General features: G+C 46.6%; 1 protein-coding gene across 14 annotated transcripts in view; it reads right to left on the bottom strand.

Annotated features, from left to right (window-relative positions):
- Positions 1-6,199: 6,199 nt before the first annotated feature.
- The window catches only part of FNBP1 (formin binding protein 1), a 141,125-nt gene continuing 121,399 nt past the window's right edge, over positions 6,200-25,925 (bottom strand). For 6 of the 14 annotated variants that reach the window (XM_027104550.1, XM_027104552.1, XM_027104562.1 and 3 more), the window contains 5 exons: positions 17,833-17,965; positions 15,588-15,709; positions 15,137-15,276; positions 13,185-13,343; positions 6,200-9,220 (listed from right to left, as the gene is read on the bottom strand). In XM_027104550.1, the coding sequence (XP_026960351.1) occupies positions 9,213-9,220; positions 13,185-13,343; positions 15,137-15,276; positions 15,588-15,709; positions 17,833-17,965 (562 nt within the window). In that variant the 3' untranslated portion in view covers positions 6,200-9,212. Of the gene's footprint in view, positions 9,221-12,592; positions 13,344-15,136; positions 15,277-15,587; positions 15,710-17,832; positions 17,966-25,925 lie in introns of those variants that run through there. The other 8 variants (XM_027104549.1, XM_027104556.1, XM_027104557.1 and 5 more) reach the window with 2 other exon arrangements.

Raw genomic sequence — 25,925 nt, 5'->3', positions numbered from 1 at the left:
TGCTGCACACAGACTTTCTCTAGTTGTGGCGAGTGGGGGCTACTCTTCGTTGCAGTGCACAGGCTTCTCATTGCAGTGGCTTCTCTTGTTGCGGAGCACGGGTTCTAGGAGTGAGGGCTCAGTAGTTGTGGCTTGCTGGCTCTAGAGTGCAGGCTCAGTAATTGTGGCACACAGGCTTGGTTGTTCCGCGGCATGTGGGATCTTCCCGGACCAGGGCTTGAACCTGTGTCCCCTGCACTGGCAGGCAGATTCTTTTTTTTTTGTTTTTTTAATAAATTTATTTATGTATTTTTGGCTGTGTTGGGTCTTCGTTTCTGTGCGAGGGCTTTCTCCACTTGCGGCGAGCGGGGGCCACTCTTCATCGCGGTGCGCGGGCCTTTCACTGTTGTGGCCTCTCTTGCTGCGGAGCACAGGCTCCAGATGCGCAGGCTCAGTAGTTGTGGCTCACGGGCTTAGTTGCTCCGCGGCATGTGGGATCTTCCCAGACCAGGGCTCGAACCCGTGTCCCCTGCGTTGGCAGGCAGATTCCCAACCACTGCGCCACCAGGGAAGCCCCAAAAGATGTGCTATTAAAAAAACCTGATAAAACAGCTTTGTGAGCCTATGTATTTAAAAAACAAAACAGGAGTGTGTTGTGTGCTGTAACTCCTTTGAATTCCTGTGTGCAGCTCTCTCCACATGGAGCTTGTCTACTCCGTGCCTACGTTTCCCAGTGATTCACTCTACTGTGAGATGGTTCACGTTTGGTTCAGAAACCAGTTTTTATTTCTCCCATTTCCTGTTTTATCAAGATTTTGTTGTTGTCGTTCAGCTTGAATTATAACGCCATCATTTGAATATACGTAATTCAGAAAAACTCCTTGACGTGTTCTAGCCTTAAAGGTCCTGCATACATTTTAAACACATCTTAACTATTAGCTAGGTTGCTGTACTGGAGACTGTTTAGTGCTTTGCTTTTAGGGAAACAGATGTTGAACCTCACATTTTTATAAGGTAACAGTATAATTAGAAGGTGTAAATGTCTTCATCTCTTAGGCTTGCTTTCTCCTAAGGTTGCCCAAGCAGTGGTTGGATTTTATTCACATGACTACAGAAATAATGCTGAAGTTGGATAGGACCTCTCTACGTTCGTGTCTTTCTTGGGGCTAGCAGCCCTGATACGGTATAAACCACTTGTGTTTAAGAGTAAAAACAGTATATGCAGTTTTCACTGAACTTAAAAATGAAAATCATGTCACCCTATTGTAATCTGTTGGTACCTTTTTAGACTGTAGCTTAATCATGACAGACCTTGATGTTTATTTCTTATTTAAACCCTTCTCTTTACACGTAAGCATTTTTAGAAGGGTCAGCTTTCTTGTTTAACTTACATGGAACTATGTAGAGTACAACCCAGTGATATCAGGCAAGAATTAATATTTCACTCTATTTCAAATGCTTATAAAACTTTTATTGAGTTAGATTTTGCTGATGCAAAGTTTACAGCCTTCTGGTACTGAAAACTAGATATACAAAACAGTGTTACAGACGATGAAGATAAAGAGTATGTTTTCTTTTCAGGGCTTTGAAAAAAAATCACTTAAACTCTTACTACTGAATAGAGTAAGCCTAGAATCCTGTTTATATTCCAGGGAAAAGAAAGTCTGCATTTGTTCCATGGCTTAAAGCATCTGGTTTATACATATTACATTGCAGTAGTGATACTGAAAAATTGTCTCTTGCCTAACGTTTTTACTGTCCTATGAACAGGAATTAAGTTTTAAAATACTGCTTGAAGATGGCTGTGCTAACTAATGTCAATGCAGGAGCAATATTTTTACCTGTTTCTAGATGACAGTGTTACTAAAATGTCTAAAATGAAGGCATTTGTTTAGTCTCAGTTACTTAAGAAAAATATAAATTGTAAAAAGGACTCAGATAAATCATGAACTCAGAGGAACTTTCAGATCGTCATTGTTCAGAAGCCAAATAAAATGGACCAAAAAAAAAAATTAACGTGACAAATGACCAGACACCCCGGGGGCTTTGCATGGCTCCCCGAGAGCCAGCGCATCCAGAGGCTTCAGGCGGAAGTGGAGGCCGAGCTGCTTCAAACACCCATCGGCCTGTGTCTTTCCTTTCCTGGAACCAGCCCCGGCCCCAGAGAAGGGGGCCAGATGCGCTCGGGGGATGAGGCCAGCACAGCCCGCAGGCCGCTCCCCTCCTGGCCTCACACCACGGACCTGGTGCCTCCCGGCTGCTCAGAGCAGCCTCGGGGCAGGGGTTCCCCTCCCTGGACCCTACGAGGGCTGCACTGGGGGCACCCTTGCCCTTCCCTCCCCTGACGGCTGGTGTTGGCACCTCCGCCACAGCATCGTGGTTGCTGGTGGCTGGCATCGGGAGCTCCCTCACATTTAGCGATGCTATAGTGGTTTGTAGTCTCTCTGGTTTTGGTTGGTTCTGTTTATGCTTTGGGGGTTTGGAGGGGAGAGGAGAACTTGAGATTTTACGTATGACTTTAAACATTCGCTTGTGAAATCCCATCAGACATGCATGTGCAGAAACAGGTTCAACACAGAGTGATAAAACAGGTGACAGATACCCGCCCCCAGGTAGGACTGCTACCAGTTCCACTGAAGCCCCTTCGGGGCCTCCTGATCACTGACCCCCCGCCCACCCCAGAGGAAGCTCCTTCCCTGCGTTTCTTTCAGCCCTCACTTTTCTTTATAGTTTCACCACATACGTGCGTGTCTGAGCATCATTTCAGCTTTGCTCACATTCGAATGTTGGATTCCATGGTACAGATTTTGTGATTGGCGTTTCCTGTTAAACATGGAAGATGGGATGGGGAAAGTTTTGTCTGGAGGGTTGCTTGATCCGGAGGTTTGGAGACATTCATTTGTTGTATGTACTGCAGGAAGGTGAGAGAGAGAGGTAGGCACCAGCTGGCCTCAAGATGTTTCCTCTATACTTTCCCTTGAAATACCAGGCTTTTCAGTGGCTCGGCCGAGTTGCTGGCATGTGAAGACAGGACAGGAGCGTGTGGTTGTTCACCTCCATTCACAGACGAGCGGAGACAGGCAGTGCTGGGCGGCAGGGGAGGCTGTCTCTGTGTCCTGTCTCCCACGTGCCATCCCGTGGTCGGGCTTCTCCTCCAGGCTGGCCCGGGCCTCGCTCCAGCGACACCTTTTAGAGTCACAAGCCAGCCGGCAGACTGGGGAGTTTGTAGGCCAACTGCCACCTGTGTCTGCAGGCCCTTCCACCTGTCTGTGCTTCTGGTGACAAAGCTGCATGAGAAAGTACATTCCCTGGTGGTCCAGTGGATAAGACTCCACGCTTCCAAGGCGGGGGGCACGGGTTCAATCCCTGGTGGGGGAACTAGGATCCCACATGCTGCGTGGTGTGGCGGGGAGAAAACAAAAAAAAAGCATTTGCAAGGTGCAGCCACCCCAGAAGTATAGCTTCCTACCTTTGTTCTAGTTGGAATTATGTGCAAACGTAAATTATCCTGCGAGTCCGTCACGACCTGAGTTTGAGCCCCAGAGAGCCTCTGGGGAAGCAAATGGTGTTTTGGAATCATACCTCCCTCTGGCTCTCTTCCCTACGACACCTTTACCTACAGCAGAGAGAGGCCCCGTTGGTCGTAGCAAAGGCACAGGGTGCAGAAGAAACTGATGCCCTTGGGAAGAGCTGTGAAAAAGAGCTGTCCTCATTTTGGACAAAGTGTGTCCTGGAAGGCTGCCCTAGGGACGTGCTGGGATGCCGCCTCCAGGCGTTGCTTGGACCTGACACCAGCGAGCAGCCCAGCTGAGGGCTGTTTGGAGAGCCCGAACTGCGGGCAGGGCTCTTGGCCTGGCGTGTGGGAGGATGTGCACCCCGTGAGGGGCACGAGGCCCCCGGGGCAGAACGCCGCAGCACCCAGGGGAATCCTCCCCGCCCCTGCTGCTTCCGGGGACCAACAGAGGAAAATGAGGAAATCCCTGTTTCCTCCTGCGGCTTTTGGTCCCTTAGCTCTGAGGACAGAGCCACGTTGGGGGCCGTTCTCAGTTTATGCTGTACCTTCTGTGGCCCAGCGACGTCTCCAGCTAATGGGAGGTCATTTAAGTAAATGGCACTCACTGTACCGTCTGGACAGAGACAGCGTTTAAGTCAGGGCCTAATGCACGCAGCTCCGGAGAAACGGCCCCTGGCACTCAAAGAGGCTGCGAGGTGCCATTTGCAGCGTTTGCGCGTTAATCTCCGGTCTCAGAGGGCGCTGGCAACAAGGCTTATGCCTCCCCTTCTCAGAAAAGGCCGGCAGAGGCCAGGGAAGAGGAAGAGAGGCGCCCTCCAGGCCAGGTGGGCCCTCACTCAGCCCCGCACCATCCATCTCTTGCTGTCCCGTGGGTCGCACAATTCCAGAGATCTCTTTTGCTTTAGTTAAAAAAGTGACGGCATACTCGAATCCCCCCGCCTCTGCCCACTTCCATTTCCTACCTGGTCACCCTGCTGGGGACCCTCGTCCTTCCTTCCTCGCCCGCCGGCTTCTCTCCCACTAGGGGTCGCCAGCGCCTGTGCGCGGCGGCGGCGGCGGCGGGGGGCGTGGCCTGGGCGTGGCCGGCAGGTGGGGAGCGGGGAGAGGCGGGGAGAGGCGGGGCCGAGCAGGGCGGATGCTGAGATTCCCAGACCCACCGGAGGAGCCTGACCGACGGGTCTGAGTCAGGGGTTTCTGCGCTTGCAGAGCTACCTTCGGGAGCACACCGGGAAACCAGCTAACTGCCCGCAGCACATGCGCTGCCGCCGCTGGTTTCCGTGTGCGATGGGGTGAGGCGTCACCTCCCCAAACGCTTGAACCAAGTAGGTGCGTAAAGACGGCCCAGGCTGGGAGGCGGTTCAGTGTTTCAGACCCGCGAGCGCAGTGTAAGGTCACAGAGCTGCCAGCCGTGAACTCTGTCGCCGAATCAGAATAACACAGGCTCCATCACGGAGCCGGGAGGGAGCTCGGAATCAGAGCTGACAGCTAAGAACGGCTGTGGAGGTGGCGTCCACCAAGTGTTTTCCCCACTACCGGGGAAACTGAGGCCCAGGGAGGTGGGGACACGCGCCCCATTCAGACCCGGCTCCCAGCCCCTCACGATGGTGGGGTCCTGCAGGGGAGAAGGTTCTACGTGAGACAGAGGGAGACATTCTGTCTCTTACCGACCGTTAGAGACTAGTCCCCAAATATGATAAAAGCCCAGAAAGAACATGCTGGAGACATTCTTCCCAGATTGACCTTTTGCTGACCTGGACAAGGGGGCCTCGGTAGGACAGTCGTGGAGCCACCCAGTTCCCTTGACCATCCCGTCTCTTGCTGAGAACCCCGACTTGATGGTTTGGAGGCCTCGGCTCCGGACACCATCCTCCCCAGGACCGACGGCAGCAGACTTGGCTGAGAACTTGGCGAAGCTCTTGCTTCAAAGGCCAGTCACACGCGTCTGTGGGAGGAGGCCGCGGCCGCAGCGAGGCCTGGCCTCGTACGGGTGGCCTCACCTCCCACCCCTCGGCAAGCGACTGACACTTGGCGTTAGGCCGCCCTGCTCACTTAATATTTCACTCCCTCAACAACTGTCTTCCTAAATCGGCTCTAAAGAGCCTTAGGAAACAGAGGTGTGGGCACGAGCCAGTCTTCCCCCCAAAGCCCGGGGTGAGATTTTCAACGCAGGGTATGGAAAGGGCCTCCCTCCGGCGGCACATGCAGCCGCTTGGCGCAGGCACGAGGCCCTCACCCTTAAACGCTGCACACTGTCCGCGGCGTCCCAGAAACCAGTGAGTATTCCAGCCAAGCTCCCAAGGAGAGGGTCGGCTTGAGCACTCGTGACGCCAGACCGCCAATGATACGCAAACCCGCTGCGATTTCCCGGCCCCTCGGTCCCCACGGTAGGGTCCCCGAAACCCCAGAGTAGCTGCCAGCTGAATTTGCATAAAATGGCCTGGACCTAAGGAGCCTCCCCAAATCCCTGCACTGAATCAACGGGACCCCACATCACTGAGGTCTCTGACGGCTTCCCCCAGTGGGCGGGGCTGGAATTTGGAGCTCCCTGGGTCTCAGGCCCCTCCCCAAGCAGATGGCACCTGGACTGGTGTTGGGTTGACACCAGTAAATCAGTGACATGCAGATCGGAGCCCAGCCTCCAGCCCAGGGGACTCTGACTGCTTCTGTGACCAGGGTCTCCTCTTTGCGCAACAAACAGCCCCGCGATACCGTGCCAGAAGTTACACTTTTATTTAACATTTAGAGGATTAACATATAGTTACAAGGTCAATATAAGCCTTCCAGTGGAAGCACTTTATTTGGTTTAATTCTATCTCCAGAGACAAATGGGCAATTCCATAACCTTTACAATGGCAACGGGCCATTTACAACACTGAAATGCCTCCAAAGTTTAGAATTAGTGCAACACACAGATAAACCAAGAAGTTTAAAGGTGCTCGACACCAGGTTAAAATAAAATTTTGGATCACTTTTTAAAGTTTTTTTGATATAAGCACAGGAGGCAGAGCCATTAGGAAGTATGAAATCGACATTTCTGCAAAAATACTTAGCATCAACATAACTTTTTCATGTTCAGTAAACTTTTCTCCAGTAATTACAGATGTTACCAAAAGGCATAAGAGGCCTCTGCGCTACTACTGCTGGAGAGACAGGCTGCTGGCGCCCAAAAGCTTCAGGAAGATCGTGATATAAACCCAAAGGGCAATCCCCTTACAGCTTTCCATGCCTTTTTATTCTTTCCTATCCTGCAAAGGAAAAATTGGGTAAACGACAGGTTCCTCTCTTTCATTTTAAGTTATTTGCAGGGTAGCTTCTTTAAAAATGAGTTATTCTTACGGCACAGCAATATCCTAGCATTGGTGGAGAAGTGACGGGCAGTGGATACGAGGGAAGGCTGAGAAAAGCACATGGGAAATTCCACGTTTCTACTCTATGTGAACTGCTCTATAGTAATATATAGACGATTTCACAGTAGGATTCCCAGAGTAAGTGATATATCTCAACTATCCTATAATAACTTACTTCCTTTACTAAGCCCAGCTGGTACAGCTTTGCCCTTTCCCCATAGCCACACAGACTGTCAGAGAAGCAAACACCAAGGTTAACATTGAAAAGCACTCATTTATCCATTCTTTTTTGGACACAGGTGGTACAGAGAAAAAAAAAAGGCACAGGGGCTACAAGAGGATACCAGCATGTTCTATTTTGGGTTTAACAGACATTAAAAGAACAAATTACTGCACTTTATGCCTTTTCCCCTAGGTTGTAAGAAATTAATCTATCCTGACCCCTAATATGAAAGATGCAATGCACATGCATTCCCAAGGCTCTAAAATCAGATTTTAAAAAAATGTGTGGCATCCTTGCAGAGTGAAGAGTGGGCAGCTTGACTTGGTGAGATTCAGAAGTTGCTGGAGACACCCGGTCACCCTGCCACTGGGACTGTCCACAGGAACCACGCACCTGCTGGTTTGCAGGGACGCGGGTGAGGCCCTGACCCTTCTCGCCCTTTGGCATCCTGGCTTCACCGTGATCTGCAGTCCTCTCATGAGACTGAGGAGTGTGTGACAGTGGGGCCGCCCCTTGGGTGTTAACGGAGCGGCCCCCAGATGCCCACAGCTGCAGAGGCTCCCTCTGGGGAAGAAAGGGCGAGGGGGTGACTCACGCTTGCTCAAACCTGAAGCCACTTCCTCTTCCCCTGCTTTTTGCCCTTGGTATTTGCTCCCTCTTGGTTTCTTGTCACCAAGGGTTGCCTGAGCCACTCTCAGAGGCTGGTGTGTGGTCAACCCTGGTTTGCCGAGAGGAACCGTTTTCCTACCACTGAACAAAGGCCCGACCCTCAGGACCTGTCCTTTCTGTCCTTGTCCCTTCGGCTCCTGTAAGATTTCCTTGTCTTGATTCATAAGGGTTGAGAAGCAATGAGGATGCTCAAGGTGACCTCCTGGTTACCAAAAGCAAAACAAGAGAGGAAAGATGCCTGGTGGCATCCTTGGGCTTCTGACGGCATCCTCGCTCACAGAAACTGACAGCCAATGATTCCTCTGGGCTTTTTCTGCACCGAGTAAGTAGAGAAGCTATGCTGCTCTAAGGCATGAGTGACCACAGGGTACATGACCTCATGTCTTCCTCAAAGACCCATAAGAGGAAGGAAATTTAGCTCAAAAAACAAACTTGATTAATTCCACTTGGCCTGGAGAGCAGGTGGGGAAATGTGGAAGCTGTAGCCACGGGATCACTTGATGCACCACGAGAAGCACAGGGTCTTTGGTGATGAAAGCACTAGAATCCTAAGATGCGGATCTCGGACTTCACGGGAAGGGGAGAGTCTTCCCTTGGCAATGAGCTAATGCAGAGGTGAGACCCTCGTTCACGACCTGCAGTTCTCATTAACAGGCGGCCAACGGGGAGAAGGTGGGCTGGGGCCTTCCTTGACCCCATGAAAGGTGGGCACGGGCAGGACAGCAGGGCTGGCCCCAGAGCTGGAATTTGACTTTTGCTGTGGACTTTTCCAGGCCACTGAAGACAGGGCCCCAAACAAAAATGTGTGTACGTGTGTGTATGTGAGTGTGCGTGTACATGCCCCAGTGCCCGCCACGGACACTCTGAGGCTGTGAAACGTTTCAAGGGCCAATTGTTTCGTATGAGGTGAGGACGCACAGTCAGGAAAGGACCACCGAATACCCAGTGGACTTGGGAAAAGATGAGTATTTTCTAACGTAAAGGACACAGGGACACATGAGTGACATTCGGGCGCCCAGTCCACCTGGTGCAGGCCTGACCCTCCTTGTTCAGATGCGGTTCGTCTCCCCAGGAGACCAGTGGCAAAGTTTTCACAAAAGGCACAGTGTGAATTGTGGACGGGCCGGGATGCGCCAGATGGACTGAGGGCCGAGGCCCGGGAAGGAGGGACCACGCGTCAAGCCGCCTTCTGTGGCCCCGAGTTGGACGGGGACCAAGACAGGGACAGACCTCCCCGCAAGAGGCAGCCAGGCTGGGCCAGGGGAGGAACCAGGCTACGAGGAACATGCTGTAAAAAGAAAAGAAAGAAAAAGGCAAGCCGCTGCACGTGGGGATGGATGTCGCTTCAGGCTTAGGTTCCGAGGGCCACACACCAGCAGAGCCCCAAGGCGCTGGTGGGCACCCAGGCCTGTGGAGACAAGCAGACCGAAGGGTTTCTCCTGGGAAGGCTCTCCCGAGGCTCTGGCTCCCGGAACCATCTTTAGGAATCTACAACACAAAAGACAGAGAAAGGAAAAGGCTGTTAGAGTGGCGGGCAGCAGGTCAGGGGCCGGCGCTCTGCAGCTCAGTGCAAACTGCACCGCCCTGGGGAGGGGGGAGGGGAGGGGGCACATTTAGAGCAATGGGTTACCACAGGGCGAGTCTGAGATAAGGAACTTTCACGGTTTTATCTGCAATCAGAGCAGCTAGTCTTTCCTTCAGGGGTAAGAGAAGCCGCCCAGGAGATGATGCACCCATGCACCCGAACTCATCTTTCTCATAAATTGAGTTCTGAGACAGAGAAAGAACCAGCCTCCCAGAATGATGCCGGGAGCCCAAAGGCCTGGTTCTCTCTCCGACTGACACTCTCAGTTCCTTGGCAGTAAAAGGCAATATCTTTGGTGAAAAGGAAAACCTGTCACTCAGCGTTTACTCAGCAATAAACAGTGAAAGTTCTTCATCTTGAGGGGACAGAAGAGGAAACAGGAGACAGACTCCTCAAGCCCGGAGGTGAACACAGGGTGAGAAACAGAGAAGGTGTCATCATATAATAGGGGGAAAGGACAGGAAATTTTTTTTTTTTTTTTTTGAAAAGCATTTGGCTAGAAAATTCCCCATTATTGAAGACGAAAGAGTTAAATTACTCGGATTACACAGAATAATTTTCTCGGAGAGGGGAAAAATCATTTAAAATACACAACACTGAGAAAAATATAACGTTTATTAGAGAGGCAGATACGAGGGTACAACTAAAAGGAGCCAGACAGATTCTTTTCTTGTAAGATAAGGAGAGAGAGAAACAGTCATGTTGGCCATATTCAAACAGAACTTACTCAGAACCCAAGTGTCTACAATAAACTCAAGTGTGGATCAGCTGGCAGGGGACCTAGCTACCACTGTAACCGTCCTTCCGGCTCCCCCAGCGGTTACAAAAACAAAAAGGTCATTAGGCATCAGAATCACCAATAAAACAAACACAAAGAAGAGTAAAACATTAAAACAACGAATTCAAGTAATCCTTTTAGTTTTTCTATTGCAGTATATACAAATCTATTGGGGCAGGGGGCGGTTATGGATATATTTCACAGAGAGCAATTTAAAAAAACAAAAACAAAACCATAAAAGAGGACAGTCACAATTCAGTTGACCAGTTGGAACTTACTCTAGTCTAACTACTTTGGCAATTATTAAATAGTCACATGGTAGACACCACACACACACAAAAGTGCTCTGGCATTACTGACAATAAAACAACTCCTTTTGAGTTACGGGCGTCGGAAAGCAGCAGCCCCGCCCACCTGGGACGGGCTTAAGGAGAGGGCAGCGTTTATGGAGCAGGCGGAGCGGATTTATGAACAAGGCAGGGAAGGAAGGCTTCGACATACATTATTAACCTCTAAGTGTATCTCTAAACAAAAGGAGAAAACTTTATACACAAGCTGAGACTTTGCTACTTTTATTTTAACAGATAACTGTTGGAAGAACACAAAGTATACTTCGGGTGGAAATGGAAATTTGTGATTCTCTGGGAATCAAGACTTCTGCTAATCCTCTGCGCACTGACTAGATGGACCTGAAACTACAAGATATCTTTCACCGTTGAGTCGCTAGTACATAGATTCATCTGGTAAAGGTATTGAGGCATACAGCCTAAAATAATGATCATCATTTATGTGCCCAAATCGCCCCTCCCATCCCCGAAAGCCAGCTGAGCGCTTTCCTGAGTCAGATTTGCACAACTCTAAGGAGGAGGGGAAAACAAAAGAAACACCACCAACCAACTTCGTGGAATGCCGTACTTTTCAAGTCAGGCTTTTAGAAGACTAATGTTATCCTGCCTCATTTTTCAGTGCTTGGTTTGCTGTCTCCAATAATTCACAGTCTGGAAATGAGTTCATCGCAGGATAGAAAGGTTAGGTTTTAATATCTTAGGGATTCACTTGGTTACCTGCCCAAAGCTGTGACCACCTACTGCCCGTTCAATCCCCACGGTCAGCTGATTTTCTTGCTGCGGTAGTTAAAAGGAAGAACTGAAATGACTCTCCTGAGAGGTCTGGGGTCAGGGTCAGTGGCTTTATCAATATTACGGCAGCAAAGGTATAATAAAGCAAAAGAAATCTGAATTACAAAATTATATTTAAAAAAAAAAATCAGGCTGGCCAGGGCCGGTTTCCCGCTTTTGATATTGGACCACAGTTGTGTCAGATGCAACCACTGGGGGAAGCTGGATGTAGGGGATCTCTCTGCTTTATCTTTGCAACTTCCTGAGAATCTATAATTATTTCAAAATAAAAAATGTTTTAAAAATCAGACAGTCACGGCTTCCCTGGTGGCGCAGTGGTTGGGAGTCCGCCTGCCGATGCAGGGGACACGGGTTCGTGCCCTGGTCCGGGAAGATCCCACATGCTGCGGAGCGGCTGGGCCCGTGAGCCACGGCCGCTGAGCCTGCGCTCCGCAACGGGAGAGGCCACAGCAGTGAGAGGCCCGCGTACCGCAAAAAAAAAAAAAAAAACAAAAATCAGACAGTCATTAAGTAAAGGTTACTAAATTCCATCTTGGCGGCCGTCGGGAAATGTAAGAGAGCTCTCTGCTAGACTCTGCAGCAGTCGCCCATAGCTCCTGCCAGCTCCTAGACCCCTGATATGCTGCTGTCAGTTTTAAAATCAGCTTTAAATTGATCTGACGTTCTAAAAGGAGCCCACAGTGTCGAAGCAAGGAGCTAATATCCTGTTTAAGAGTAGGAAGGACATGAATAAATAATTTTCAAAGCCAAATAAAAAGAGAATCTCAACCCCATACCTTTATTCTGACTCACTTTTAGCTGGTTCTCTGTGATCTCAGGGAAGATTCTAGAAATGAGCACAGCCATTGGGCATGTCACCAATTTCACTACCTATCCTGCCAATTTAAAAATGCAAATCCCCAAGTGACCCAGATTCTTTGAAGATGGTGAACCATAAAACGAGCTAGAAATTCTAAAACAGTTTTCAGTGAATTCACACTTTGGGTCTTAAAGATGCCAGTGATTAAAAAACAAACCAAAAAACCCTTGAAAAGTGACGTGCTGGGGTCTGTGTATAGACGCAGTTGCTTACAAGGGTCTATTCACAGCCCCACCTGGGCAAGTATGAACGGAATCCAGCTCCACCTCCCACAAAACCTCCAACAGAACAGAATGAAGTGAGCTGTTTTTATGTAAGTTTATCTAAACAGCACTAGCACATCTGATCAGCTCTGTCAACTGGCAGGAGGAAGGAAGATCAGTAGTCATATGTAAAAATCAACTGGTTGATCGACCAAAGTTTTCCATATTTCAATTGGTTGCGTAGGATCATATAGACATAACCTGAAAACACGGTGATCTAACAATTATCTTAAACATGTTTAAGGAAATATACACACTTTTGGTACCAATCTTATTCTTTACTTATTCTATACTTCATTGATGACTTCCTTCGAAGTGAATGACTGTAAAATTGAACAAACTAGCGTAGTTCAGTTTATGAAGTTACAAAATGTAACATTCTAAGGTAGTTCAATTTCTGGCAGACACTACATATAAATAAGAGAACTGAAGTCTTCTGCACCCCTAGGATGTGCATGGACTTTTAGATTCAGAAATACGGATTAGAAGCTAGAAGGCAACTTTTTGGTTATCTACAGATGCTGCCCAAGAAGAAATGTTTATCAGATTTCAAAGGACACAGTTGTACATTGGCAGCTGGCAGCTTTCCAAGTAAAATGTCATTAGCAAGTGAAACTTGATTATCGTCAAAACCAGCCCAGGAAATTCAGGTGTAAGATGCCTGAAAGTCCACCTCGTCCCTAAAAGAAACTGCGACGCTCCCCATCCAGTCTTTTGAAGAACTGCCTGTTAACAGTCATAGTTGTGGGGAGAAACAACTCCAATGTTTTAAAGTTTTTTGTGTTTTTGGTTTTTTTTTTAAGTTGTATTAAATATAAGTCTTAGCACCTTTGGCATTTTTGTCCAAATAGACTTCGACGTATGAAGTGGGGACATAACCCTCTTCGTCTTCACTTCTCCGGATGCGGGTCCACCCGTCACCTTTGTCTTCCTCTATAACGTACAGTGTTTCTCCTTCAGCTACTGAAATGGTTCCTTCGTTCTGACCTGAAAAAGCAATATCAGAGTATTTTAGGTTTCTTGTCAAATCCGGGTTGAGAGCACAGCTTTGCAACGACGAAGCAAGTGTAGGGAAAGATGGACGCACTGACCCTTCTGCTCTCCTCCCACACAGAAGCTTCCAGGTCCTCACCTTGCGTCTCTCTAGGACCCTCTTCTAACTCCTCCTGGGAGCCCTCTCGTTCCTCCCTCCCAGAACAGGAGGTATTTTCCGCAGAGGAAATCTTGGGTCTGCTTCTCTACTCTTCCCTGAAGGTACTCCTACGGCGTCAATTACATCTCCTTACACAGCACCCCGACTTTTCTTTCTCCTGTTCTGGTTCTCGTCTGAGGCAAGGTTCCACTTCACCTTCTGCCTGAAGCCCGTTTCCACCTTGATGGTACCCGGGCACCTGGAACGCGATAGGGGTGAACCCGGACTCGCTGTTTTTCCTCCCACTTTCCCATTTCAGTGGACATCTCCATCATCCCAGGAATGCAACTTCAGGGATCATCTGTGATTTCCTCCCCTCTTTGTATACTGGCTGCAGCATCTCTGCGTCCATTCCTTAATCAAGGCCCCGAACACCATTTGCTAAGATAATTTCAAAAGACTAGCCACCATCGCCCAAGCAGTGTCCTGAAAGGCAGACTGTTTAGGGGGCTGTTAATAGCGGTACTGTGGGCGCGGGGGGGAGAGGGATGGTGTGGCCGGGAAGTAAAACCGGGAACATTTAACCTGGTACTTCCCTTTCTTATTTTGTCATAATGAATATTTAGTTTATTAAAGGCTCTAAAAGTCCTAGAGTAAAGGGAATTCCCTGATGGTCCAGTGCTTAGGACTCTGTACTTCCACTGCAGGGGGCCCAGGTTCAATCCCTGGTCAGAGAACTAAGATCCTGCAAGCTGTGAGGTGTGGCCAAAAGAAAAAAAAAAAAAAAGTCCTACAGTAAAGAGATTCATTTATCCCAGGGCTTCTGAAAATGATCTGAGCTCTGATTGCTTCTTTCACAACATCCTTATCAGCATCCTGCAAGGTGCCGTTTCAAGGCTCACAGTTTAGGAAACGCTAGGCTCGTCTTTCTAACCAATTTCCCTGTCTTCTAACCGATCCGACACATACAGTAAATGTCTCAAGGTACAGCTCTGCTCGTGTCAGCAACCTGCTCAAATACTTTCAGTAGTTTCTCGACGTTTGCCAAATAAAATCCAGATGTTTCTGTTACCCATACCCCCCACTGGCACCGCCTACCCCCTCATCTTACCACCTAAGACATCTGAGCGCCAGCCATACGAACCCCATACCTTCCTCGCTCCACGCTTGGCAGTGCCCGTGCCTCTGACACACTTCAGCACGGAGAGTTCTCCAAACCCCCTTAAGGAAGTGATCTCATCCTCGCGCGAATCCCCCGTCACTCTGTACCCCTCCTCTGGTGAATATTGCAGGCGGCCCTCTCTCTACGTGTGTCTGCTTTATTTCCTCCAAAGGTGGAAGCCAGAACATACCATCTGCCTGCCACCCTTTCAGGGGTCTTTACAAGACAGAAGTTCTATAAGTATTGAATGAATGGATGAAATAATCATTATTCCATACTATCTGCTTCAGTTAAGCTCACTGAAAGTTGTTCGAATGTACAGCCATCGACCAGATCATAATCATAAACACAGATACCACGAGCAGAGCAAAAGAGCAATGAGGGAAAGTTCTGGATGACTTCAAAAGAAAGCCTGATCACAGAAAGAGAAGAGTGACTCAGACAGTTCACGAGAAGTGGGGCGAATTAGGTGAGACGCGGTGTTACCTTCGAACGTGTAGAGAGCTTTACACGTCCCTATGGCGGGGAGGGATTCCTCATCATCAAACTCATCGTCGAAATCCGTGGCCAGCACCTTGACCTCACTCTCCTGACTCTGGTCCTCCGTGTAACTGCCATCCGGGCTGCTCAAGAAAGCAAAACACACAGCAACTATAGCCACTGACCCCAGCGAGGGCTTGAATTCAGCCCCCGCGAGAGCAAAGTGCTTGCAACCCGCCCCCGTCCCCATCCCCCGATTGTTGTAACTAGGACCATCTTCAGTCACCCCGCAGGCTCGGGCACCATCCACGGGGACTTAGACACCTGCACCGTGGGAAACGTCACAGGCCAATCATCACAGACGCTTGGGATCTAACAAGTACCTTGTGCTCGTCTCTGATTCCAGAATTGAGAAATAAATACAAAGTCAAAAGCAGTCTCCGTACAGATACTGTACCTCTCCCGATCCTGTGCACAGTTGTTGACGGCGGGGGGGTTCTGCACATCGTACATGCCGCTGTGCCGACGGGCCTGTTCGCTGCGTGCTGGGAGTCTGCCTTCAACCTCGGCCAGCCAGGCCTGCAAACAGAAGGCAGGAAAGAATGGTCTGAGCTCAGCTGAGGGCCTGACCGTGCAGGCTTCAGGCCCCAAGTCGGGGCTGCTCGTTGGTCACTGAAGCAGACTGGAGACGGACCCCGTGGGGGCAGAGTCTCCAGTCTGTGTGCCTTGACTGTATAAATGTACTCAAAGGCAAAGTTGGAGAAGTACAGGCAAACATATGTAGCCACTGCTCATAATGGGGCAGAAAGACACTGGCCTCCGTTATACTCCTGGGCTTTTTAAGCAGCTGTGTGATTTTGGTTAAGTCATTTCTAGTTCCTTCTGGTTCCAGAAATTCTGTGACCATGAGGTCACACTGGGAAACGTGAGGGTTCCTGCCACACTTAAGCCATGACTCAGTTTGAAAGCCACACTTCCCATTTTTGTTAAGGAGTGTAACGTTTTTCTTTTTTTAAACAGTGAAGAAAACTCATACGTAGGAAATCAAAGTAGATCAAAGTATCTTCGGCAACATTGGAAATAGTGTAAAAGAGGCAAAAGAATCAAAATGATCAGAAAAGGACATTTCTAGATTCTAAAACCTCGAATGCTAATACCTTATTGACAGATTCTAGAAAGAATGAAAAAAGCCATATTTGACCTTTTATTGCTAGAAATAATCTATTCTGGTTGGAACACTCAGTTACTAATTTATTTTTCCAGGCTTTGTAGTCTTTACATTTCGAGGGGAAAAAGAAGCCTTCTGCCCACAGCTTTTTTTTTTTTTTTTTTTTTTGCGGTACGTGGGCCTCTCACTGCTGTGGCCTCTCCCGTTGCGGAGCGCAGGCTCCGGTCGCGCAGACTCAGCGGCCGTGGCTCACAGGCCCAGCCACTCCACGGCATGTGGGATCTTCCCGGACCGGGACACGAACCTATGTCCCCTGCATCGGCAGGCGGACTCTCAACCACTGCGCCACCAGGGAAGCCCTGCCCACAGCTTTTGAGTGCCCCACTCCCTCCTTAAAAGATTTATTATTTGTGTTTCTTCCTCATTTCTTATGTGTGTTTCCTATTGGTTTTCACATATATCATCTTTTGATAATGGATCCTTTGAAAGAACAGCTCCCCGCCCCCCAGAAGTAAACCCTTGTATTTATGATCAATTGATTTGCGACAGAGGGGCCAAGACAATTCAAGGAGGAAAAGGCCTTTTCAACAAATGGTGCCGGGACAACATAAAAAAGAATGAAGGTGGACCTCTACCTTTAACCATATACAAAAATTAACTCAAAACGAACCGTCGACCTAAATGTAAAAGCTAAAACTATAAAACTTAGAAGAAAACATAAGCATAAATGTTTGTGATCGTGGATTAGGCACTGGTAACTTAGCTATGAAACCATAAGCACAAGTGATAGAAGAAAAAAAAATTGATTCCATCAAAATTAAGACTTTTGGGGACTTCCCTGGCGGTCCAGTGGTTAGGACTCGGTGCTTTAATTGCCGTGGTCCGGGTTCAATCCCTGGTCGGGGAACCAAGATCCTGCAAGCCGTGTGGCATGGCCACAAAAACACAAACATAAATAAAACTTTTGTGTTTCAAAGGACACCTTGAAGAGAGTAAAACAACAGTCCACAGAATGGGAGAAAATATTTGTAAATCCTAGATCTGAAAAGGAATTTGCATCCAGAGTATATTTTGAAAACTTTTACACCGATACCAAAGCCAGGCAAGGACATTATAAGAAAATTACAAATATCAATGGCTTTTTAAAAATTGTCTTTTGGATTCACTGAGATGATGGACGACCGTATATTCCCAATTATACCCACTGTCAACAGGAGATGAAGTAGAACAACTTAAGTGAAACACTTAGATGAAAAAAAAAAAACAATGAACACTGTATACAAATATAACCTTAAATAGCGTCCCTTTTAAGGGACACCATTAAAATAGGACATGCTGAAAAGCTGAACACCCAGTGGATGACAGTGTCTTTTTCCTTTTATCATAACTCGTGAGACACCTGATTTTTCCAGCTGCATCTCTCGTAGGGAAAGAAACAATGGCGATTTACAACCATATGCGTCTCGTGACCCCCTACACCCACTTCTATTTCTTTTTTTTCCAACAAAGCTTTTCCACAACAGCTTCTTCCTACCTCAAATTTCTGGGCCTCCAGTCTCAGTTTTTCTATATTTTGGCTGACTTCTGCCAATTTGTGATCCAAACTGGCGGGGTCTCCCATTTGCGGATTCTTTAGGTAGACATCTTTCATTTTTGTGATGGCATCTCTGAAAAGAAGGGGCAGAACGTGGTAAAGGTTAATGCTGTCGTCAGCCAGTCATATTCTCCCACCGCCATGAAAACTACGGGAATGAGGGCGTGGCGAGACTGCACCGCGGTGTGGATTGGAGGGGGATACTGGGTCAGCCTCCCTTCTAAAACGTCTCTATAAGGATTCTGCTACCAAGGTCTGTACGATCCAGAGACCCATATGTAAATTCCAGTTGCCTTTTCGGAACGAAATCTCCCTCTTGTCTTTAGCGAGTGAGAAACGTAAATTAATCCTGCACATCACTTTGCCCTATGTAACAAGAGACAAAACCCCAATATTTCCACGTACGTGTTTTGCATGCAAACCATGGGTCTTGTGGGCTGCAATGTTTACCTCATGAAGAAGCGCAGGTCATTGCTTTGGGAATTCTAAGGATTAAGTTAAACAGTTCGATTTCAACGATTTAAGAAACGGAACCCACAGTCGGGATCCGTGACAGGTGGGCAACAGAGCCTTAAACCTACACACTGCAAGATCCCACACCCCTCCTGCAATCCTGTCTGGAAGGCCGCCCATAGCAGCCCTCTGAAGGTTGTTTCTAGGACCAGAGAGCTCTGCTAACTGGAACCCTGGCTTCAGGGCACTTCAGGAGCATTCGAGTTAAATTTAGAGCAAATGGCTTCCTGCCGAGGGTGAGGGGCTAACTTTAATGAGCTTCAGCAAAAGAAACTCTGCACCAATCACCCAGCATAAGACCAACAACACAAACTGTATTTTGAGTCACGGGAAATAGTTTAATCAAAAATACAGAAATAAGTGGAAGAGAATTTCCACAAGTCCTCACCACCCCTCCACCTGCCCCCTTGCCTCTGAGCCCGTATTGCCCCTTGGTGGGCACAATGAACCCTCTGTTCTTCCCTAAGACCATGTCTCCACGGGAGCCCTCCACCCACTTGCCCTCCCAGCCCACCTACCTCGCTCTACTTTCTTTTATTTCCACTGCACGTATCTCTTCCCAACAGTATATGACTTGTTATGATGCTTGCTTATTGTCTGTCTCTCCCACCTAGAACAGCAGCTCTCCGAGGAGCTCTCTGGGCTCAAGCCCTTTATGACCATGATAAACCCCCAGTGACTGGACCACGCCTGGTGCACTATAGATCTCACTACGTATTTGTTACATGAATAGGTGTCCCTACAACAAACAAACTGCAAGGTCACCCACATGTACACAAGTCTTCTCTCGACTTCATGGCCTATACCTCCAGTACCCTATTTCTCAGCAAAACTTCTCAAGAGTTGTTTAAAATCACTATCTCCCATTCCTCTCATCCAGGTCTCTCCTAATCAATCTCTGCAGGTTTTTCAATTTTGTTAATCATTTCAAGGAACCAGCTTTTGGCTCTGTTCATCCTCTCTGTTGAATGTGTGATTCTATTTCATTAATTGATAGTTTCCTTTATCGTTCCGTTTCTTCTATTTTCTTTGGTTCAATTTGCTACTCTTTTTCTAACTTCTTAAGAGGGATGCTTAGCTCATTGATTTGCAGCCCTCTTTGTTTCTAATATGTATTGGTAGCTTTAAATTTCCTTGTATAAGCATGGCTTTAGTGACATCCCCAAAACGGAGATGGAGAATGTACGTTAAGGTTAAGGTTCAGTTCCGTTTCATATATTTTCTAGTATCTATGATGACTTCTTCCTTAATCTATGTGTTACTTAGAGCCACATTTCTTTCTTTTTTTTTTTTTAAGCAGTAAAAACAGGTTTTATTTTTAAAAAAATCAAAAAACAATTGCAATCGGGGAAAAGACACCTCAGTTTAGAGCTGGGCTCGATTCCTAATACAGTAAAGACAGCTGGGGATTTTTAGCCAATAAGCAGAATGAGGGACTCAGTGGATGGAAAATCAAAGGTGAGTGGAATGATTTCTGCTAAACCAACTTAACAGGATTCTTCCTGACTTCATGCCAGAGTGATAAGAAGGGTGGGGAGCCTTTCTAACTTGACTGAGCAGGCTTCTTGCTGTAACTGAGCCCTGCGGAGAGCCACATTTTATTTTATTTTATTTTTTAAGGGGGTATAGCTGTTTTACAATGTTGTTAGTTGAGAGCCACATTTCTTTCTTTTTCTTTTTTTTGCGGTACGCGGGCCTCTCACTGTTGTGGCCTCTCCCGTTGCGGAGCACAGGCTCCGGACACGCAGACTCAGCGGCCATGGCTCACGGGCCCAGCTGCTCCGCGGCATGTGAGATCTTCCCGGACCGGGGCACGAACCCGTGTCCCCTGCATCGGCAGGCAGACTCTCAACCACTGCGCCACCAGGGAAGCCCCACATTTCTTAATTTCTAAATTTTTGTTATTGATATCCAGCTTAATTGCAGCCTTCAGAGAACGTACTTTGAATGATGTCTATCCTTTGATGTTTGTTGAGATTCATTTTATAAAACCAGGATATGCCCAATTTTTGGAAATGTTCTATGTGTGCTTGAACATGCACTTATTGGCTATCTGTGTATTAGGTCAATTTTGTTAATTATTTTGTTCAAATCCTCTATCCTGACTCTCTGCTAATCTATTCTATCAATTACCGAGAAAAGTACGTGACCAATCTCCCACTGTAATGATGTGCTTGTATTTCTTGTACTTATGTCAGAAGGGCAACAGCATAACCTTTTCTATATTTTGAGGTGATGCTAGTATGGTTCTACAGACTTAAAATTGTATGTCTTCTTGGTGAATTGAGCCATTTGTTATTTGAATCATTTATTTTATGAAGTTGATCCTTTTGAGCTGAATAGTTTGGGGTGTTTTTTGGCCTGAAAGTCAGTGTTCTCACACCAGTTTTCCTTCTGGTTGGTACCTGCATGGTCTGTCTTTTTCCATTCTTTTTAATTAATTAATTAATTAATTTTTGGCTGCATTGGGTCTTGGTCGTTGCGTGCAGGCTTCTCATTGCGGTGGCTTCTCTTGTTGCGGAGCACGGACTATAGGCATGCGGGCTTCAGTTGTTGTGGCATGCGGGCTCAGTAGTTGTGGCTCACGGGCTTAGTTGCTCTGCGGCATATGGGACCTTCCCAGACCAGGGCTCGAACCCCTGACCCCTGCATTGGCAGGCGGATTCTTAACCACTGCGCCACCAGGGAAGCCCCATCTTTTTCCAGTCTTTGCTTTCAACCTTTCTGCACTTTATGAGTTGGACGTGTCTTTTGTAACTAGCATACATGTGGGTTTTAGTTTTTTGTCCAGTCTGAAAATCTCTTAGTTGGAACATGTAGTCTGTTCACATCTAACATACTGATTCGTTTTATTTTACAAACACAATATGCCAGGCACTGTCCTCAGCACTTGTCATACCCTGACACACTTAATCCTCATACACAGGCATATTAACTCCCTTTTCAAGGTGAGGAAACCGAGGTGCTAAGAGGTTAAGAATCTTGTCCAAAGTTTGCAAAAGAAACAGGTGGAACCAGATTGGAATCCGGGGTGTCTAGTGTGCTTGGTATTTTAAATCTTCCACTCTATTTTGTGCTTTTGATTTGTCCTGCCTATTCTATATATTAATATTTTTTCTCTCCTTTCTTGCCTTTTTGGATTATTAAAAAAAACAAAACTGAAAACAAAAATCCAGCCTTTTCCAGATCGTGCCACCTCTGCTCAAAACCTTTCATTTTCTGTTCCTCCTGCACAAAATGTAAGTTGCATGAGAACAGATGTTTTTGATGTTTTGTTCATCGCTTTATCCTCATTGCTATACCTAGAATATTTCCTTGTACACAGTAAATGCTCGATAAACAGAGGTGAAGTGAATGGTTGAACGTGATTTGCCTTATTACCAGCAAGCACTGCTCTGGGGTTTCAAACGTTAACCAAGTTCCACGGCCACAACCCAAGTGACAGAGAAACTTTTCTGAATGATATCAAACAATTAGAGAGAGTCTGTCAACAACCTATAAAATGTCATTTCAGATATTTGAGTCATAACTTGTTACTCCTGTGCAGAATATAAGTGCTCACTTAGTAAACAGCAGGAGGTTTATAATACATTTAGAAACCCTTTTATATTTGGTCCCAGATGTTATAAAACATACAAAGACTTCTATTTATAAAAAGTACAAAAAATTTTTATTTCATAAAGTCTATTTTTAATATAAAACTAGAACAAAGTTCATCTGTGTTCCTCTTTTTAACATACTGCAACAATATTTATAAAACGATCTATTTTTCAGGAGGTGCTCTCCCAGAGATTAAAAAAAAATCAAAACCCACTTTTCTTTTGCATGTACTTAAACTGACTGCCTTACCAAGTTTGTTTATTTTTTGCACAACCAAGTTTTAACCCCAGCTTCAATATAACTAAATTTATGTAGGACTACAATTTGGCCTACTTATATAGAGCACAAAATCTCAAGTTATCTTTTAAGTTCAAATCGCCATTAATGATGATTCACTTAATTCCGTCAGTGAGGATATAGAAGGTGAGAGAATAAAAAGTGGCTGTTCTTTTCCTTTTTTTTTTTTTTTTTTAGCGGTATGCGGGCCTCTCACTGCTGTGGCCTCTCCCGCCGCGGAGCACAGGCTCCGGACGCACAGGCTCAGCGGCCATGGCTCACGGGCCCAGCCGCTCCGCGGCATGTGGGATCCTCCCAGACTGGGGCACGAACCCGCGTCCCCTGCATCGGCAGGCGGACTCTCAACCACTGCGCCACCAGGGAAGCCCCCTTTTTCTTTTTTTTAACTGGAGTACAGTTGATTTACAATGTTGTGTTAGTTTCAGGTGTACGGCAAAGTGATTCAGTTATACATATACATATCTTTTTCTTTCCAGATTCTTTTCCCTTATAGGTTATTATAAAATATTGAGTATAGTTCCCTAAAGTGGCTTTTCAATCAGGATTATTAGCAAGTATCCCGTAAATGATGTGAAGGTATTATTCGTTATAAATGTGGGAAGGAAGTGCAAATGGGAAGAGATATTGAACCTTTTCCTAATTTTTTCTTTTCTTTTTTTGCATATGTACCAACCTACCATCCCTAGGATCAAACTTATAGAACAGCTCAGAAACCAGGGGCCTCTCACAGTGGGAGCCTGCGCAGATGGGCAGGTGCTTGTCAAGAACAAGCAAATATTTACACCTCTGATGGCTGGTGATGTGTATAAGACATACTGTGACTTGTTTTCTAGATACCATCAACACACTCTATAAAAAGACAAGAAGACATGAGAATCTATAGGAAGGCTGATTTTTACTTACCCTCAAATAGAAAGACAAGTACATTTTGTATCCAAAGCTCCGACGTGGGGCAAGGGATAGGGTGGGGGTCATGCCACTTTGCTCTTCCTCATTTGTACAAAAACTTCACCTCTACACTCATGATAGAGAGAAAACAGGAGTTCCCTGGTGGCCTAGTGGTTAGGATTCCGGGCTTTCACTGCCACAGCCCGGGTTCAATCCCTGGTCAGGGAACTAAGATCCTACAAGCCACGTGGTACGGCCAAACTAAACAAAAACAAAAACCACCAGAAAATCTTTTTGAAGCCAGTTGGAGCCTGAGATGTCTTGTCATTGTCTGAAGATTCTTCAATCTCTACATGTGCCTCTCTATCCAGAAAGCTAGAGAGGCACCATTTGTCCCCACCGGAATGGCAGGTTTTTGCAGCAATCGTTGCATATGGATTATATAGATTGAAGAGCAGGGGAGATACTAAAATGTCTGTTTATTTGATCCACGTGCGCGTGGCAGCCCAAGGCTTTGTTATGAGAGCAATGGCTCTTGGTGCGGGCTATTCCACATACCGAGAATTCTGGGCGAAACCTAAACCTTGGAACAGGAGAAGCTGTCTTGGTCTTGTTGGCGGTGCTTGCTTTACTTAGACATCTCGTATTGAGATTGTATGTTTATGTTGAAAATAAACTGGGTCAGACGATAACATGGTAATTTGAACACTGGCGTCCTTTCTTGCAGGCTTGGTTTGCCTGGTGACCAAGTTACCGTGACTAGTTCACTAGCTAGGTCATTCAGGGGTGTCAAATTAGCACAGAGGAAACATGTCACTTTTAAATGCACTTGGTAGTGGTACGATGTCCACCTTATTTTTTTTTTTAAGATTTATTTATCATTAATTTATTTATTTTATTTATTTTTGACTGTGTCAGGTCTTAGTTGCGGCATGGGGGATCTTCGTTGTGACGCGCGGGCTTCTCTCTAGTTGTGGCGCGTGGGTTTTCTCTTCTCTAGTTGTGGAGTGCGGGTTTTCTCTTCGCTAGTTGTGGCGCACAGTCTCCAGGGCGCGTGGGCTCTGTAGTTTGTGGCATGCAGGCTCTCTCGCTGAGGCGCGCAAGCTCAGTAGTTGTGGCGCGTAGGCTTAGTTGCCCCCCGGCATGTGGGATCTTAGTTCCCCGACCAGGGATCGAACCTGCGGTCCCCTGCATTGTAAGGTGGATTCTTTCCCACTGGACCACCAGGGAAGTCCCCAATGTCCACCTTCTTAAACTCTTCTGATGAATTTAGTTCTAAAGAGGACAACACGCCAGTCAATCCTGAAACGCTCCCAGTTAGTTGCTGCAGAATATCATATGCTTTTGACGTGATGTAGGACTCTTATTTACCCCAGTTAATTTAACTCTTTCTGACTGCCTTGTGGACTGAGTACTGTTTTGAGGGCTGGTTGGCTTTTGAGGAACGCTTTCAGGAACGGAATACAACATTATAAACCTCCTAGCAATTATGTGTATGTTTTTAAACCAAACCTAAAAAGCTGATAACAGAGCTGCTTAGAAATAGTATTTATTTCAGAATCATAGTTGTAAATATGAAAATAACTTAAGGGACTTCCCTGGTGGTGCAGTGGTTAAGAATCTGCCTGCCAATGCAGGGGACATGGGTTCGATCCCCGGTCTGGGAAGATCCCACATGCCGCAGAGCAGCTAAGCCCGTGAGCCACAACTACTGAAGCCCGCGTGCCTAGAGCCCGTGCTCCACAACAAAGAGAAGCCACCGCAATGAGAAGCCCGCACACAGCAACGAAGAGTAGCCCCTGCTCGCCGCAACTAGAGAAAAACCACACGCAGCAATGAAGACCCAACGCAGCCATAAAGAAATTAATTAATTTAAAAAAAAATAATTGTAGATCCCCGTTTAGCACTTTTGTAATTGCAGGGCTATATTTTGCTGCTGTTATATTAGAATATTTTTTTTATTGGAGTAAAATTGCTTTACAGTGTTGTGTTGTTTCTACTGTACAATGAAGTGAATCAGCTATATGTGTACATATATCCCCTCCCTCGTGGACCTCCCCCCTGCCCCCACATCTAGGTCATCACAGAGCACCAAGCTGAGCTCCCTGTGCTACACAGCAGGTTCCCACTAGCTATCTAGTTTACACATGGTAGTGTATTTATGTCAAACCTAATCTCCCAATTCGTCCCATCCTCCCCTCCCCACCCCGTGTCCACATGTCTGTTCTCTACATCTACGTCTCTATTCCTGCCGTACAAATGGGTTCATCTGTACCATTTTTCTAGATTCCACACATATGCGTTAATATACGATATTTGTTTTTCTCTTTCTGGCTTACTTCACTCTGTATGACAGTCTCTAGGTCCATCCACATCTCTACAAATGAGATGTTGTTCCTTTTGTTCCAATGTTGTTCCAATTTTGTTCCTTTTTATGGCTAATATGCATTTTGAAACAGAAATGTGTTTTTTAAGTGCTAATGCAAAGGTAAATGAAAAACACTTTTTAAAATGTGTATAGTATGTTTATTTTCTCTATAAGAATCATAAATATTAAACTAAATAGATCACCTATAATGGAAGTGACTTATGAGCAAACTGGTTTGGTCAGACATTATACAAACTTCGGTATCCTACAGAATGCTTTGCTGTACTTGTGAAATTTTCTTGTCTAACCTGAATTTACATTCCATGGTGATAGCATGGTGAATGTAGCATTATTAAAGTAAGTGAAC

Source organism: Aethalodelphis obliquidens, unplaced genomic scaffold (assembly GCF_003676395.1).
Source record: "Aethalodelphis obliquidens isolate GAN/ISIS:26980383/991018 unplaced genomic scaffold, ASM367639v1 scaffold7, whole genome shotgun sequence".
In the NCBI taxonomy this organism is placed as follows: Eukaryota; Metazoa; Chordata; class Mammalia; order Artiodactyla; family Delphinidae; genus Aethalodelphis; species Aethalodelphis obliquidens.
The sequence above is the reverse complement of the archived record's forward strand: the minus strand, read 5'-3'. Positions and strand labels throughout refer to the sequence as shown.